The 17,799-nt window shown below is 34.8% G+C and overlaps 1 protein-coding gene across 3 annotated transcripts in view; it reads right to left on the reverse strand.

Annotated features, from left to right (window-relative positions):
- Nucleotides 1-16,957, reverse strand: part of LOC149551656 (peptidyl-prolyl cis-trans isomerase CYP38, chloroplastic-like) — a 38,893-nt gene extending 21,936 nt beyond the window's left edge. The window contains exons 1-4 of one of the 3 annotated variants that reach the window (XR_016352795.1): nt 16,663-16,800; nt 16,030-16,456; nt 13,876-14,169; nt 13,570-13,769 (exon numbers count right to left, since the gene is read on the reverse strand). Coding sequence is in view for 2 of the 3 variants with exons in the window: in XM_089787170.1 (XP_089643296.1) it covers nt 13,570-13,769; nt 13,876-14,169; nt 16,030-16,293 (758 nt within the window). In the remaining variant the exon portion in view is untranslated. Of the gene's footprint in view, nt 1-13,569; nt 13,770-13,875; nt 14,170-16,029; nt 16,457-16,662 lie in introns of all 3 variants that reach the window. The other 2 variants (XM_089787170.1, XM_089787169.1) reach the window with 2 other exon arrangements.
- Between the last annotated feature and the right edge of the window lie 842 nt (nt 16,958-17,799).

The raw sequence follows: 17,799 nt of genomic DNA on the forward strand, positions 1-17,799 counted from the left end.
ATATGATACTGACTTGTCCACCTTTTACCCTTGTTTTGATTGGTAGATCAATTACCATCTCATCCATCTTGGCTATAGATTCGTATATTTGCTTGTATATTCATTTATTTGTGTGGATGTCATAGCCTGCACAGACAATGCAAATTTATCGCTGTTCCGTACATTGGAATGTGCATGGCACTACTGAGACAATTGACATAAACTAGCATAGATCCTTGTCTATCCAAGAAATGGGAAACTAATATGCCACTCCCAGACAAAATCATTTAGCAGCTTGTTCAGCCATAGCATGCACTTGTTCTTGTATGGCACCATTATCTACATTTGTAGACATACTTTTCATATCATGCAATGGGGAAGACAATTTCTTTGAGATACCAATGGCATTGAACACAACAGGCAGCAAAATGGCACCCTGGCTAAACATCGCTCCGAATTGTGTGCCTCTTGTGCATTTTTCTTTTATTTTGCTTGCTACACATTCTATTTACTTTTATGCAATGTTATTTATGCCAACCTAATGTGCATGGCACAAAATTCTTTGGTGTATGAATCCTTTAACATAGAAAACATTCACCAAAATTAAGCATGCAAAAACCCTTGTGGCTTGGCCTTCAATAGTGGTCGTTTCATATGCATGAGCCCTCAAATATTGGTCCTAGTTACCGGATTCGTACCCTGGAAGCTGGATCTGGATATGGATTCGTGCCCAGATTCGTCCAGTTTTTTTTTTTGTTTAATTATTTGCTTTATAATTGTAACGACTTTGATCATAATAGAATCATAGATTCATATTATGAAATGATTTGAATCATAGGTTCCTACTATGAAATGATTTGAATCATAGGTTCCTACTATGAAATGATTTAGTTTTAACTTTTGAGTTTTAGAATTATGTATATTTCTCTTATCTTTTTTGTATATTTAATGCATATATAAAAATAGTTTTTATATATATACACACACGAATCCTTGCGAATCATAATAGGATATTTTGTTTTCACAAATCCATGGATTTGATTCACGTGCTTGAATCAGCAACTAAGAGATTGGTCATTGTGAGGGCATTTTTTTATCCCTGGAAGTATAATACTGCCCTTACATCCTTTACAATGAAGCATAATCCAACAACTTTGTGGATGTGCTGTCAAAATAGTAAAATACATTGCTTCTCCCTGCAATTAGGAACACATTGTGCAAGTATAAAAGTACAATACTGCTTGGTTTTGGAGTTTTCCAAGATAAGCATCTAAGCTACTAGACAGTAGGCATCTTAAGTACATTAAAACCCTTATGTCATAGAGCTTGATTTTTTTAATCTACATGGTTGTTTAGAGTGGTCATTTCATCCTAAATACTTGTTTTTATATAAAATCATCTATCTTAGTGTGTGAGATGGCATTGATCAAATCCTATCCCTCGACCAATTTGATAGAACACTTGATGAGTACTAGTGCCCATTTCTCATCTGCTTGTGGCCCTTGTTTGGGTTTCCATAGATGCTCTTTCTTCTCAGTGCTTCTCCTTGAGCAGCCTGTTGTGCACATCTATCAATTCAATTACTCTGTTCTTTGCAAAAAATCTTATACAAATTTGCCAAACTCATTTACTCTTTCTTCAGCTAAGTTTTATCCCTTGCAGATTTTTTATTTATAAATTTACTGACAGCTTCGCACCCATAAATTTCATCGCCCACAGTTGGCCCTACTCCGCCTCCCTCCCCTGATATGGGAGTTTCCGGTTCTCCCCCTCTCAGGAGAGCCTTGCTTTTTGTTTCTCCTGGTACTAGATCTCTGTCAACCCCTACCTCCTCTTCATTGCTTGAATAAATTCTTTCCCAAGAGAGAGAACTTTAGGTGAGCTTCCCAAACAGAGATGTTGGCTTGTTACTGCAAAGAACACTGAAAGCCAAGAGATTGAAAACCACACTTAGAATAATGAAGGATAAAAGCACAAGAGGCTTGTATGTTGAAGTGGCATATCTCTCTGCACAAAAGAATACAATTTGAGTGATTGCAAAGGACTTCACATCACAAAGATTAGCTTGGGACCTTTTAGCAGAGATGGAGATGTTTACAATTTCAAAGTGATATCTGCCAAGCTTGTAGAGAGAACAGTCATATATAAGCAAACAAAGGATGAATTAAAACAATACGTAAAAGTCCTATCTGTCTGCTTGAAATCATTAGTTGACCCCTTTCAACCAACAAGCCAACTAGGTACCTCTTTTGATCCAAGTTCAACTATTGGGAAGGAGATGTTGGCAAAGTTCACAAATATAGATTATATGGGAAAACCACAAAGGAAAGGGTCATGGATGTTTTGTTCAAAGGTATTGAATTCATCCAAGAGGTAAGAAAAATCTGTGATGATATTAAACTGCTGAAAATAGATATTGATGCAAAGATTGTAATCACCTTGTGGCAACAAGAAGACAGTAATTTGAAAGAAATCGTTGATCTTGGGATGGATAAGCTAGTAGTAGAGACTATCTTGCAGGGTGCAGACAATACTAGATGCATCATGTAGAGGAAAAGTATTGAATGGAAGTTTTCCTTTCTGGAAAAATAGAATTGAGCAAAATAGTTGTACCAATACCAGTCTTCTGCAACAGTATCAGTACCAATCTCTTAACTATGTTAAAAAATGTAAGGGTCAACTTTTCTAACTAGGTGTGAAAGATAAGAGAATCATTGTGGGTTTGATCTAATTCATCTTAGATGGAATCACAAGTCTATTATGGACCCTAGATGACCCCCTGTTAAGACCGAATCTAGATCCATATCCAAGCTAGACCAACACTAGATTGGTAGGCCTTTAGGCCTGCATCAATAACTTAGCCATTGAGCTGATATGTGGACAAGAGAATATCAAGGCCTCAAGATGGAATACTTGGCAATGAAAGAATGGGGCTATATCACGGATTTAATCAAAAGAAAACTAGTGGAAGCTAACAAGAGCTACAAATGCTGCAGCCTAGATATCAAAGTATGTGATAGGCCTCAACAAAGGGAAATTTTCAATATGGCCGATTGTAGAGTACCAATTTTTTTTTAAACATGTGTAAAAGTATGAGATTCTATATAACCAAAAGTGCTATAGGACTATTCCTCAGTGTAGTATATTCTAGAGAAATTGGCGAGGAAATTTTGTAGGGTTCTTCATGGTCTATTTTTTTTAATGAAAATCTTTGGGAGTGCAATATCCTAATGTATAAGTGCAACACAGCACTAGAACATCTACAGAGAAGAAAAAGAAAACATGTAGACATGACATTTAAGAAGAGGAAGGCATAGAATAAAGTGATTCGAAGAGATAATCTAAAGAAGTAGAGATACAGTTTCTTCCTTCAACATCTCAAATACCAGATATTCTCCTTAATAATGAGACTAGTTATATTAAGGAGTGAACTGATCAATTAGAAGATCACCTATATATAGTATTAAAATCTCCATCTACTAGCTTTTCGGTAATTGGGCCTATTGCTTTGGCTCAGGGGGAATTTGTTACTTCCCTTATTCAGTTGGATATTGGTTGCAAGTGTCTTGTCTCTAGTATGTTTGAATAATTAATTAATGATTGCATTCGTTTCTGTTGATCTACGTGCGGTGCATGATTGATTGCGTCAGCAATGTTAATTCTCAGTGGAAAAATGAATTATGAAGAGTTGATGTTGAAAAGGTAAAATTCTCAAATCATTTGTCATTATTGCAAAGAAGTATTATGGTTTTAACAGAGCTTGTAAATGGCTTGATAAAATCGTTCAAGTGCAAAAATGTAATCCAAACTAGTTGTTCTTGAATCTTGTGTCGTCGTATCAAAACTATTGAAGAGAATGGAATTAAAAGAGTTTGAACATGGAAAAATGACACAATTGGAAGTTGGGTTATTTGCTTCCCCTAGTTTATTAAGAATGAATCTATCCTATTTTTTTGAGTCAATTTAAGGACAAAGACTTGTTGGACAAATTCTATGCGGTGACAAAGGAGGTGATTAAGGTAATTACTGGGTTGTGCAGTATTGGAGTGGGTTGTGCAGTATTGGAGTTCTAGGAAAGAGGTATGTAAATACAAGGACGGGTAGCAATATCAAAGTTCTAGGAAAGAAGTCAGTAAAATACAAGGATGTGCAAGAGTTGACTGACATCCACAGAGATCAGCGCACCTGATTGAATAACATACTTATCAATTTGGTGGAAAGGTATGTTGCCTATTGCATCTCATCTGAAATCTATTTTGAAGATTGTCAGGGAGCTACATCTATTGTAGTTATTTATCTGGCACATAAGATGGTTCAAAAAAGTGTGCAATTTGACTTGTGTAGTCTACTACAAGAGAATTTACTTGAAAATGTGAAAATGTCATTAGAAGAATGTTATGCCTTATGGTTTGAATCTACGGTCATGTGTTTGGTGTTTTGTTTTTCAAATCACTACTAGGTAGAGAAAACAAAGAGTGGGGGTTTGGCAGCCTTGTCGAAAAACAAATTTACAGATATTTAAGGTTTCTAGAGAATAAGAATGACATTTGTAAAGAGTATTTTGGAACATTGCAAATGAATATTTCTTCCGGTGTGGTTGTGACTGGCACAGTTAAAGTTAGTTATATTGAGGAGGGTTCCTCCTTCGTAAAGAAGAATTTGGATGCTTCTATTGGTGCTTCCCTTTCAATACCAAAGGGATGAAGACCAGTGAGAAGAGAAAGGAAATTATGACCATTTTTTAAGATGAAGAAGAAAAAGAAGAAAGTGAGAAAGTAACATAAGAGAAGGAAGAAGAGGAAATGGAGAAGAATGAGGTCTCTTCATCTAAATCTGGTTTTGTGGATTCAGATGTAGTTCAAGGCTCAAGCAATGTTAGGAGAGTTTGACAGGGTTGGTTATATGTGGTCTGGTTACTCTTCAAGAGAAGAATTGAGATGGAGAATATTGGTTGTTCATTTGATTGATAAGAAAATTGTTGTTTCTGATGTACTACTAGATGATCTGGTTAAGATTGTTGAGAGAAGACTACTGCAATCTGTTGTAGATTGGAGAAAAAGAGTAATTTGAGAAAAAATGTATTGATGCAACACTAAGATTGTCAAAAGGAATAGGTGAAACAAGAGATCGCATAAAAGAAATTTTTGATATTTATTGGTATTGTCTTAGGTGGCATACTGCAATTGATAATTTCAGAGGAAGGACTGAAGTTGTTGAGATAAATGAATTAGGTAAAATTTATGATTTCTTCAACAATGAAAGAAGAAAATAGAGGGTCAAAGTTGGTCAGCTTCAGACTGAGATGTTGCAAGTACAAAGACAGAGAGAAGATCTAGTGAAGACTTTCTGGTCTGTGAAGGATATGGTTGAAGTCCGGTTAGAACATGTTTAGATTATTTATAATGCAGAGGACTATGAGCGTCGGTTCCAGTCCTTGGACTAGATTTCATCATTTGACATGTTGATGTATCATGATAATTTGTGTGCCTGGATGAGTGTGGTCATGGATTAGTGGAAAAAGAATCTTCCAATTATCAAGGAGAGGTACAAGAAAAAAATCCTGGTAAGATCTATTGTTCTTACTTGATTATCTGAATTACATTGCATGGCCCTTTGCCATTGTGGAAAAAAGGGGCAGAGAAGATATAGAGAAAAACCTAAAGAAATACCTCAGGGGGAGTTTTTGTGTTTTAAGCTTTTTTGGAGTTTTTGTGTTGTTTTTGTGTTGTTTTTCCATTAATGCCAAAAGTAGAGATTGTTGAGTATTGGGAAGATATTGACATTGTTGTCATAGATGTTAAAATGCTTATACTAGTTGCATGTCTGTACCAGTTAGTTGTCGATCATTGTCTATACTTTGGTACCATGTAGATCAGATTCATTCTATGCAATTTGTTTTTGGTAATGGGTTATGATGATGAATGTCCTTGTTCTGGTTATTGAAATACATCTCTTTAGTACACCTGTAATATTCAAGGATTGCAGAAATATAAAGTTTTGGATGAATATTATTGACTGTTGTGTTTCAGAGTTCTTCTGAGTATCCCTCGTACCTGGATATTCATGCAGTATATCAGATGATTTTTTTGGTTTTATCCATTGGTTGGTTCAGAACCTTTGTAGATTAAGTCATGGACTTAGTTGTGTCATTCTATCGGTTCCAGAATACACCTATCTTTGAGTAACTGTGCTATAAAAAGTGCATATCTTATGTGTGACCTATCTTTAGATCCTATGGTAATATGGTATAAAGATTTCATGTATATGACCTATTTTTAGGTCTGGTGCTGACATGTTATAACTATATTGCAATATCTTTTGTAATGAAACTATGAAAGCCCACATAATCGATGGCTAGGCCAACATTTGTCCTATCAAATGTATATATATAGAGAGAAATCATTTTATATCCGAAGTGCCGTGAAAGAGTGGGTTGTAGACTCGTAGATGGTATGATGCAAGCATATTTTTGTGAGTAATTATTCGGTGCTAAAGTGTGTAAGTAGAACTAAGATTTGCAAAGGGTTACTATGGTATCAAAGAGAAACCTTACATAGAGAGTTGCAAAGGATTGAAAAGTACTGGAAGGATATTTGTAACTGGTTCTCCTACTAACGGTGATTGTTGTGCTACTTGTTCGAACTGTTTCATGCATATAGTGCAACATCATCAGTGCTTAGGTGTTCACACACTTCGATCCCAAATGCTAAAGGGCTTATTACTTTGTTCCAAAAAAATGCGTTCATCGTACTCCTCATGGTTGGTTGCCCCTACAAATGAATTGCATCATCACTAGAAAAAGATATAGTATCATCTGATTAGTTAGTGGAGAACATCATCATACATGTTCTCAACATGCCTATCATCCAAAGCTTATTTGGAATCATCATCACATTGGTTCTCTTGATCCCCTTCTGAAAATATGTTTTCACCGTGCTCTTCGTCAACAAGGATATTAGTGAGCTCATCACAAGATACATCATGGAAATCATTAGTCTCGGTAGCATCACTAGATAAATATGAAATTAGATCAAATAGTGTTGTTATGAAACTTTCAATGTACACTTCCTCTTGCTTAGTAACTGCACACATAACCAAAAAATCGTCCAAAAGTTCTTTGTGCTCCTAGTCCTTGGCATTATCTCCAATGTTGGCTACATTAACCTCCTCAAAATCCAACCTTTTCAACTTTCCCTCACATTGTTTGAGCACCTAGTTGACCAAATCATAAGAAATTTTAGACACATCTTGTTCTTTCCTTGAAATAACTAAGAATATATGCATAAGAGGGACAGAAAATAGCATCACTTTCATTAATTTTCATAACCATAATAGTCTTCATGGCTGCACTGACATCTTCATTGTATTCTTTCTTGATTGTGACCAAGAAATATTGAAACATGCTATGTTTTGAATCAAGTGAATCCTGAGTCTAGCATAAGATTACTCAATATGATCCCTACAAATACTTTTAATATGGTAACCCTTATAGAGAAATGGTGACTCCTAATGTCCCCAAGATCTTGGAAACTGTCAGCGAGTAGCTGAAGTACCTCTTTCATTAAGTTACCTTTATAAGGTTCTTGAGGTGCTAAAATTCTTGTGTTCATCAAACAAGTAGTAATCAGTAGCCTTATCTCACTATCTGAATGCCCCAATCACCCATGTTAACTCAAAGAAATCACTGTAGGAGCAAGAGAAATCTGCAACAAATTAGGAGTTGATTTATCTATAATAGTCAAATATCCCTCTAATTGGATCAGACTCAGAGTGATGACAACATTTTACCTTGTTTGTGATTCCAATTAAGTTTTCTGCATGTCTCCTAAAGCACCTTGGCCAACTCCAATTTATCATGTGGTGCAATTTTAAATCTGAAAATCACTTTTTTCAATTTTCCCAACAGGCTAGCTGGAAATTCGGAGCTTTGATGCCACTGAAATATGTAGCCCTATTTGTGCTTTGTTTTTGTTTTTTCAACTGTGTTTTGAATTGTTCTTGTAATATAAACAATAACAATAATAGTACGGATAAAAACATAGTATCGCAGCACCTTTACAAACTCAAAAAAATGAACACAACTCGGAAATAACACTGCTGAGAAATTCAAGATTTAATTCACGATCTGATTTTCAATATTTCCCAAATATAGTGACAACCTCCTTCATGAAATGACATATCATATCAAAATCCCACATATCAACAAACTGTAGCCAAGAAAAAACTGGAGTTGCTCAGAAAATATGCATTCTGAAGGTGCCAAAATGGACAGATAGGTATGGAAATAACAACTGATAGCAGAGCACTCCAATAACTGTGAACTCCAGCTTTTACAAGCACCAGCAGCCGCCCTAGAAATGTTACATGGCCCTTCAAGAAGTGGTGTGGTTGGCTAAAATGGTATGACCAGCTAGGGAGAAAATATAACCAACAAATAGAAGCAAACCCTCTTCAATCTTCTCCAAATCTATTCTCTTCAAATCTGATATACGATAAGCTCTTGCAAGTATGAGTTGTAATCTCCAATACCGCCCAAATGTGACTTGTGAATGAATTCACCAAGTCTTCTCCAAATCATCTCTCAACAAAATAAAGAATATTGCTTGCAAGAGTTTTCATCCTCACAAACCAAAAAAGGAAAAAACATCTCCAAAACCAAAGCAATATCAAAATCCAAACTCAGCATATGCCCAAATGAGAGCTCCAATACTCTGTTATAGCTTTTTGGGTGTTTTATTTATTTTTACTATTTTTTGGGGATGCTTTTTCTCTTTATCATTATTCTTCCAAAAATAACCTTTTTACTATTTTTTGAGCATGTTATGTTTTTTGTTTTAAAAAAATCACCTCTCATTTAAATCTGCCTATGTAGCGCTCAATCATAAAGGCCCGTTCATTAAAATAAACCACCTTTATGTTAATATTTCACCTCTCTAGTCCCTTTATTAAATTATTAAACTAATATAATTATCAAAGTTAAATCTTTCATTTAACTTTATTAACTTATTGATAAAAGCTCCTATAGACTGTATCAAATTCGAGATCATCATCAAAATTGAACCAATCAACAAAACTAAAAATAGAAGCCTGCCCACTAACTCTATCAATTCCCATAATTGACTTGCTATAAATAGTTAGTATGGGAGAATTAACCCAAAATGGCTCCAGGAAAAAAATGTTACACTCATTCAATTGCCAAAACATGAGATCACACCAATATAGCTTCCAAAATTCCCTAACCCTAATCATTAACCCACAAGAATCAATTGAATAGACTAATGACTCCACCATGTTGAACTAGCTTAGGAAGGGGACATTACACCCAAAAAGTTGATGACACTACATTGCTAGAGAACCTAAAGATGGGATAAAAGGCATCAATGTCCTTAGTGATTCATATCAGATTTCAGAACCTTAATTTTCTGACCTATTGATTTCAATGAGAGCTTTAAAGTCTTGAAATTATTTTACAATTACGTCTTTGTTCTTCGTGAAGTAAATCCTAGTTTTCCTCAAAGAATCATCAATGAGTGAGACGTAGTTTTGTTGCCAATGAAGTGACTTATGTTTCACATATATCTAAATTCATCAAAGCAAGAATCATTTTTGATCTTTTCTCGCTACTAAGGAAATTAGACTTGGTATGCATGTCAAGAAGTCAACCCTTGCGCCCTTTGGTATTCAATACCTATTAATTTAATAATCTCTACACCATATCCCTGGAGAGAGGTCAAGATCCATAGTGCAAGTATCAAGACTTCGTATTTGGTTGGATTACCAATCGACCTATAAAAACCACCTTCTTAGCTACCTCTAAACAATACCTAATAATAACTTACTATCCATAAAACACAACCACACACACAAGATATATCATAGCGGAGACTAAAAGTAGGTTCTCTGTTAATCCAACAACATATAAGACATCATCTCATTCGATAATATCATCTAAAGGCATGTAAAAGGAAACAATTCCAGTCTCTTTTACAGAATAAGTAGCGTGATCACCAAACTCAAACTATAAACTTAGCTCTTACTGTAAGCCATGTGTCTTGATGGTTCATTGCCTACATACCACCTTACACCAAAAATGTTGCTAGTAGATAAGCACTACCGTAGAGAAAGTTTTTTCAAGCCAAAATAAAAGCACATTCACAACTATAGATTCTACACTTTCTGTAAATTCATTTTTATTGTGATTGCTTACCTTCCCCTTTTCTTCTTATGACACTAAGAATTGAAGTGGTCATTCTTGTGCCATTTGAAAACATTTGACATGGAACAAATCCTTCTCACAGGGAGAGGAATGCCAGTCTTCCTTTCCTTGCATACCCTTCTATAATCCTTTCTTGCCATGGCTTCACTTTGACTGTGGTAGATTCAAGTTTGGTTTTTTCCGAAATGAAATCATACTAAAGCTTCTCACAAGAGGGAAGTTTACAAACACCATAAATGCCAAAACTCCTAGGATGGAGAGAAGCCATTAAAAGCTATGGGCATCAACTCTTTATTATTGACCTTTTCCCCTCTTATAGCATGTTGATCACAAAGTTTTATGATCTTTTGTTAGATGAATTACTACAATAACCAAGTCACTCATAGATGTAACTCTGAGATTGTTCGTCAATGTCTTAAGAGCAATATTCACACTCTACTATAGAGTGATCAAGGCATCCTATACCTCCTTTGCTCCTCTCTTCAATCCACTAAATAAATCAACAAGAGGTGGAGCCTTAGTATCCACATAGAACAAAAGATCAACTTTTTCGAATTCCATCTGCAATTTACACTTCCAATGAATAAAGATGGAAGCACCCTCTAGGCAATCACATTCTCTAAGACCGAGACTAATCAAAGTAAAAAATTCGATCAGCAACCAGTCAAAGGTGTAGATCAACCCAATGATCACTAGAGCAATTGGGTATCATACCCTACAACCTCTCATAGGTCTAGATTAGTCAAATCATTGATGTAAGGGCATTGAAATCTTCTGGCAACTCCCTCTCACAAGTAGCAGCACATTAATTCACAGACCTTGGAGATTTCAGTTATTGGTCCTCATACAATATTAACCACAAACTAAATCAAAACAACTCACCTTGGTACAATAGCCTTCAAACATACACTGCTGAAAATAGAAGAAACAAAAACTTAAAACAGCTGTTATTTATTAGATAGAAACCAAATTACCCTCAAACATTTTTCTCCTGCATTCTATATCTATCTGCCACTAACTTATGCACCCAAGATCTCTTTTATGTACTAAGAGAATCTTCTTGACTTTTACAACAAAAAATAACTAAATTGGAAAGCTTAATAAAATAAAAGATAAAGCATTTTATTATAATAATAAAAACATCTTCTCTTACTAAATGCTGTTCTCTTCCATCCAACGATAGAAGAACAGAAACTAAGCAACATATTTAAAATCTTAGAAAGATTACAGCATGGAGTTCATTTGCATATTTTAAACCAAGATTGGACAAGGCAGCTACACAAGAAATGCAAAGCAGTTGGTTACTAGTTGGATCTAAGCAACATATTTAAAATCTTATAAAGATTACAGCATGGAGTTCATTTGCATATTTTAAACCAAGATTGGACAAGGCAGCTACACAAGAAATGCAAAGCAGTTGGTTACTAGTTGGATCCTTCCTTTGATGATTTAGATGAAAAGATTTTGCCAATATCTTATATGGCTAAGTCATGAGCCCAAAGAAAAGCTTCAGAGGAAGAAAATAAAGTAGCCTTGACTTGTAAAAATTTACACTGAGATTGGAACAATGGCGATAGCTTCAGGAGAAGTTAACTCAAAAACCCAACTCATTAAAGCTGGAAAGACAAATCTGGCAGCCACAGAAGAAGACATATTATAACTTAAAACCAAAGTGGCTTCTAATATAGAAGTCCATGACAAGATAAAAGAGAAACTCTTAGATTTTGTCCACGAGTTCAAAATCTTCAAGCTGCAGGAAGTCATTGCAAATTTGAAACATCAGACTGAAGAAGTATATAAGTTTCTGGCTGCAATCTAGAAAACTCTGAATATAATTTTATCGATTTCAGCAAATGCTGAAGTAGCATTTAGGATGTCATCTTCACATAATGTTCAGATAAATAGTTCATTTTGTTTTCTTCTTGTTGGTTAGATTTTGACGGGGACAAGACCATTTTCTAAAATCATAATTTTTATGTTCTACTGTTTTGGTTCCATCCAACTGTGTTCATTAATAATTACTTGTTGGTTTGTGGGAGGTTGCTAGGAACCAGCTGGTGTTCTTATTGGCAACTATGGGGCACTTTTCTGTTTGCTTCTGATGATCAAGGAATCTGTCTGATTGTATAGAGTCCTCCCTGTTCATTATTTCACTGTACAAGCACTATCTTGGAATTTAACAATCAATGATCCTCATCTACCATTAGTTGATATATTTTGTTATGTTCTATTAATGTTACAATTGGTAGTGTAATAGTTTTGCACTTCTCCTGAATGTACAAAACTCCTAGAGAGTCACTGGAAGCACCTAAGCATCTTGATTGGTTACATTAACTCATTCACATAGAAGATCAGGATGATAGGAAGTACCCTTCAAGATTTGTTTAACATTTGGTTCTTGGTAGTGTTGCTGCTCCAGCATGATGCATGCCACCATTCCTCTTTTTCTTGTTGAGGTAAGTTATGGATGTGGTGTCAGTGCTTGGCAAGAAATATTTAAGAGCTTGATATTTCCATGTAGTAGCATAGCTTGTTGAGATACAACAAGTAGACTGCTATTCAGAGTGTAAAGAACCGAATAGACCTTCCAGAACCAGGGATATTGAGGTCCATTGAATGATTATTTGACTATGCTTCGAGAAGCTCAATTACAACACCACCAAGACAAGGACCAAGTTGCAGATAAATAGATTAGACAAAAGAAAGATCTCTTCAAATTCAAAAATCTGTTATTGAGAAGTGTCACAATTGATGGAGGATGTTGATGTAAAGACATTTTCCTATGACAATGTACCCTGTTAAATATCAAGAGGGGGAATTAGCATTATAATAGTCAAGGTGGCAGCCTTATTGTTACATAATTTATAGGGTTTACTAGATCAACATCCTTTTCTAAACAAGGTTTATTCCAATTATGATATCTCTACATGGATCATTGTTGCCAATAGGTAACTGATGTCCCATTATTGAGGCATCATAATAGGGTTTCTCTCTGATTATAGGTGTATTAGCAGGCTCTAATTCATTCCAAAGCATTGCAATGAGATTGATACCAAGGGGTACAAAATTTGAACAATTAATAAGATAAATGGAAAGAAATTGTCCTGTAGGCTTCCACAAATGGTAAAATGGTGTCCGACTTGGCCATTACCTTTAAAAAAACCTTTGCTTTTTCCTTGCCGCTCATGAGCATTTTAAGCATCTAGGTGCATTCAATACTAACATTAAACCCCACTTATGTCCTCCTGTTAATGCTGTATAGCAATCACTTTCAATCTTGACTACACACTTTAATAAGTAGCTTCACATTGGCATGCATTCAACATTTTCCTAATATTACATTTCAAGATTTGTTGATTTTTTGTGGAACTTACCACCCCACAATGTCAAGCAGCTCTTTTTGCTTTGGTGCAATAGCATCTCTATCCTTCGCCTCCACAATTTTTTGCAAGTCTTGTAACCCAAGGAGGAGTTTATCAACCCACTCTTTGCCCATTGCTTTCTTCGACTCAGCAATGTCATCCAGAATTTCCATATTATATTTGTTAAGGACCAAAGTGGCTTGCTCTATGTTCTGCACAACACATACAGGAAGGTTCAACCCCTCATTAGAAAATTGAAAAGTTAAACAATAGATAAGCAATAATATTCTTTCAGCTTTTCAATTTTTTTTCCCTCACCTTTCCCACTGGTTTCAGTGCCTTCATGCCTGGAAGTTTGAGATTTTCCTTGATATTCTCAAGATTCTTTTGTATATCTCTAATTGGTTTGTTGTCAATTGGTAGAGCATATCTCAACAAAGCATCCGGATCCCTGACTGGAGGTCCTGACATCAACAAAGAGACATCTGGTATTGCAGATCCTGACTGAACTGCATAGAGAGGCTCAAGGCAAAACTGTGTCATAAAAGTTCCTACCAATGCCAGACATAAGACCAACTTCCCAATTTCCTTGAAGGAGGAATGCCCTTTACCCTGAATGAAGAATATAATTGTTATTACCAATATCCCTCTTTGCTTTTCTTTATTTTAGCACTGAAGATCATAGAGCTTAAGACAAATTCTGGATATTAATGCATCAGAAGTACTTATGCAGATATTCTATCATTTCCTATACAGACTTACAACTGAATTAATAATCTTAGAGATAGCTTCCAAAGGATTATGACTGAGTATATATTTATAATACTCATAGAGCACACATAGTCTTGACAGTATTCTCATCTTTATTAATATTTACAAATGCAAGTACAGGTTTCCTTTCACTAGGACATTCAAATTTCAAACCTACTTAGTTGCTTGTTTTCCAAACAGTAAGTATACTATTAAACTATCAAATAACTAAATTAACACTGATTCACAAAGGCCAATATAAACAGATTAAGCCGTAAGCTAAGCAAGTTAGGGCTGTTTTACAGTGTGATTTATCTTCATCCATCTTATTTTAATTATTTTTGATGGGTTAGTTTACACTCAGTATGACATTTTCTAGGGTAATTAGAAAGAGGAATAGCTCATTAAACATGTACAATCAGCTTATCAAACATGTACAATCAAACCATTAAACTTCCTGATATCACAGGATCTCCTTCGATGAACTTATCCTAAACTGCACATCCTACCAATAACAAACCCTTTTAAGTTACTTAACAAGTCACATACAAACCACTATCATAGAGATTCAGAGAAAACTACAGTTAAAAAAATTATTTGCCAATGCCAAGCAACCTTTCTTTATTCAGACTCAACTTTGAGAACTTGTTGAAACCATGAGCTTTGAAGTTTCCCATCCCCAATTTTTACATCTTAGAATTGCTCAATCTCCTCATGTCCTCGCAACATCCTAACTACAATATCCCATGAAAGTAGCTTCCATTCACCACTTAGAATATAAACCTTTGGGCACTATAAGTGGCTTATTGTTGTGGGCTATTAGCTCCTTTTTACATCATATCAGTCTCAAAAACATTGATGAATCATGAAACAATCTTGGAAAAATGAAACTGCGTATAAAGAGCTCCAGGTGAGGAATTCTCATTGTCACTACAGCAGCGTTGTAGTAGATGGAATATAATCAAACCAAACTATACACTGGATGAGTTAAAAAGTATTCACAATAATCAATAACAAAACAACTATAAAAAAAAACTAAAACCTGCCATTTATTCATGTTAAAGAGAGTAGAAATAGAATTATTTAGAGATAGACAAACTATACAACGAAGGAGGACCATATGCACCAAAATATTTAGTCAGCCTGTGTGCAGGTGGATTTGAACATTCTTCTAACACCCACATATATTGGCCGCAAGTACTTTAGCACAATAATAAAAAATCATACAATACCTACCACAACTAAAAAAAATTGGTAAAGAGCAACAGACCAATGTACTTTACTAACTCATAGTGACAGATATAAAATTAAAAACATGACTAATTCATCTCAATCGACTGATAGTACCTACTTACAAAACAATTAGGGATTCATGCAATGTATTTGGCTTACAAGATATCAACAACAGTCAAACAAGAGAAGCAAATCAATTGAGCGTTCCCTCATATGATGTGAAGATGATGTGAAAGGGTATAAATCGAGGAATCCTATTTTATAAAGCCCTCTGTATGTATGGTGTGAAATTATTTTCATTGACTACTAAAACAAAGCCGGACAATTCTTTATCCCTGTTTGCTGTGGTGCTCTTAGGCGACGGATGCTCTCTGTACTTTTCTTACACTTTTTGATAAGTACTATTTACTCCTTATGTTTAAGCAACTACCTCTGGACCTGAAAAATTGAATCCAAGTAAGACACATAAAAAGACTGGAGTAAGCATACCTGAGTCTCTCCTGGAGAACCCTGAGCACATCTAACCCGAATGCCATTTCTCCCGCCTCTGACAATGTAACTTTTCCAATGACCGTCAACCAATCTGGATAATAATTTCATTTTCGCATGGTTGAGACCCTTCTGAAGCGACAGATTCATACAAGACAATTTGTGGGTACGGAAAGGGGACAAATTGCATTGGGAATTCGAAGAACTCAAACCGCAGCTAAGTGTAATAGATTGATGCCTCATAGCAGAGGCTATGGGAATCATTATGCTGGACAGTTCAAATTTTCAATGTAGATTATAAGTACTCACTGCATCCAACTAAACAGAAAAGATAGCATTGATGGTGCAGGTAAGTAAACCCTGTTGAGACTACGGTTTTAGACGGTCCCTAATAATCGCAAGCAGCTTTAGGCCAGATGAATGGAACCTGATAAATGAAACTTGCTAAGTGAGATAAAACCGAGTGGAAGAAAACGACGGGAAACCAAAATTTAAATCTAATTCATGTGAAATTATGAGAGAAATAAATTAAACTGAATCATAAGAGAATTGTTTGGCAGGTAATTTATGAGGCATGGTCAAGTAAATGAATTAAGTTGAGCCCATTAAACAATTGAATCAGCTGACATATACATCCACAGTTAGTAATTCTTTAGCATCTCGGCCTTCCAGTATTGTACTGATTGGAGGAAAGCAGGGATCCACGCTGCACCTGTCGTATTAAATGGATTGGAGGAAAGCAGGGCCTTTCGCTCCTACCAGCGGATAGGCTTGTCACTCGTTACGCCGAAGGCGTCCCTATACTGAAGTTCTCGAACTTCAGAATTCCATCCATGGCCTATATTTACTCACAGCCAGTGCAAGACGATTGAAATAATATCCATCGTCAGATCAGTTTAAATTTTTTTTTAAACATTTATTGGTTTCACTCTCTTTTCATTGTCCGTCCACTCGGCATTAATGATGAAAGTTGGGTCAGTTGATTTCCACCCGTCTTAATTCTTCATCGCTATCCCAGTACTCATTTTTTGCCCGTCTCTTATTATTGTTTTTATTAGTTAATTGTTTTCATATATTTAATACAACTAATTTTTGACATAAATGTGTTATTTTATTGGTTAGTTGTTTTTATATTTAATACAATGAATTTTCAGTTAAAATAATGTGTAAGTAATGAAATTTATTAGATAATTTGTATATAAGTACTGCAGAGTAAAGAATTTCTGAACTTATTTTGAATTTAATTTTCTTTTATTTAATATTTAAATTGAATTTTTATTTTTTATTTTTTATTTTTATATTGTTCATTTAATAAATGTAAAAAAAAAAAAAGGTTTCACAATATTTTCATATTTGTTTGGAAAAAAATTCATTTCTATGTAGAAAAGTTATTATTATTTATATAAAAGAAGTACTTTTATATTTAAAAACTATTTTTACATTTAAGTCAAATATAAAGTATAATATCTTATAAATATATGAGAAATTATAAAATTAGTTTAAAAATAATTGATTTGACAATAGGTTGTATAATATGAATTTTTAAAAACTATTATTGTATATAATTATAGTTTCAAAATAATTTAAATCATTTTATACTAGTCGCTAATGTCACATAGAGTTACAATTAGGTTAACACTTTGAGCTATGATTTTGTTTTGGATTAGAGTTTAATAGTTGAGTTATGATAGGGTTAGAACTACGGTTGGGATTAGGATTAGAATTGTCAATAAATTTTAGTGTTACAATTATAGTTAGATTAAGGGGTTA

The sequence above is a fragment of the Cupressus sempervirens genome, chromosome 6 (assembly GCF_028749045.1).
Source record: "Cupressus sempervirens isolate cs-2001-9-10 chromosome 6, ASM2874904v1, whole genome shotgun sequence".
In the NCBI taxonomy this organism is placed as follows: Eukaryota; Viridiplantae; Streptophyta; class Pinopsida; order Cupressales; family Cupressaceae; genus Cupressus; species Cupressus sempervirens.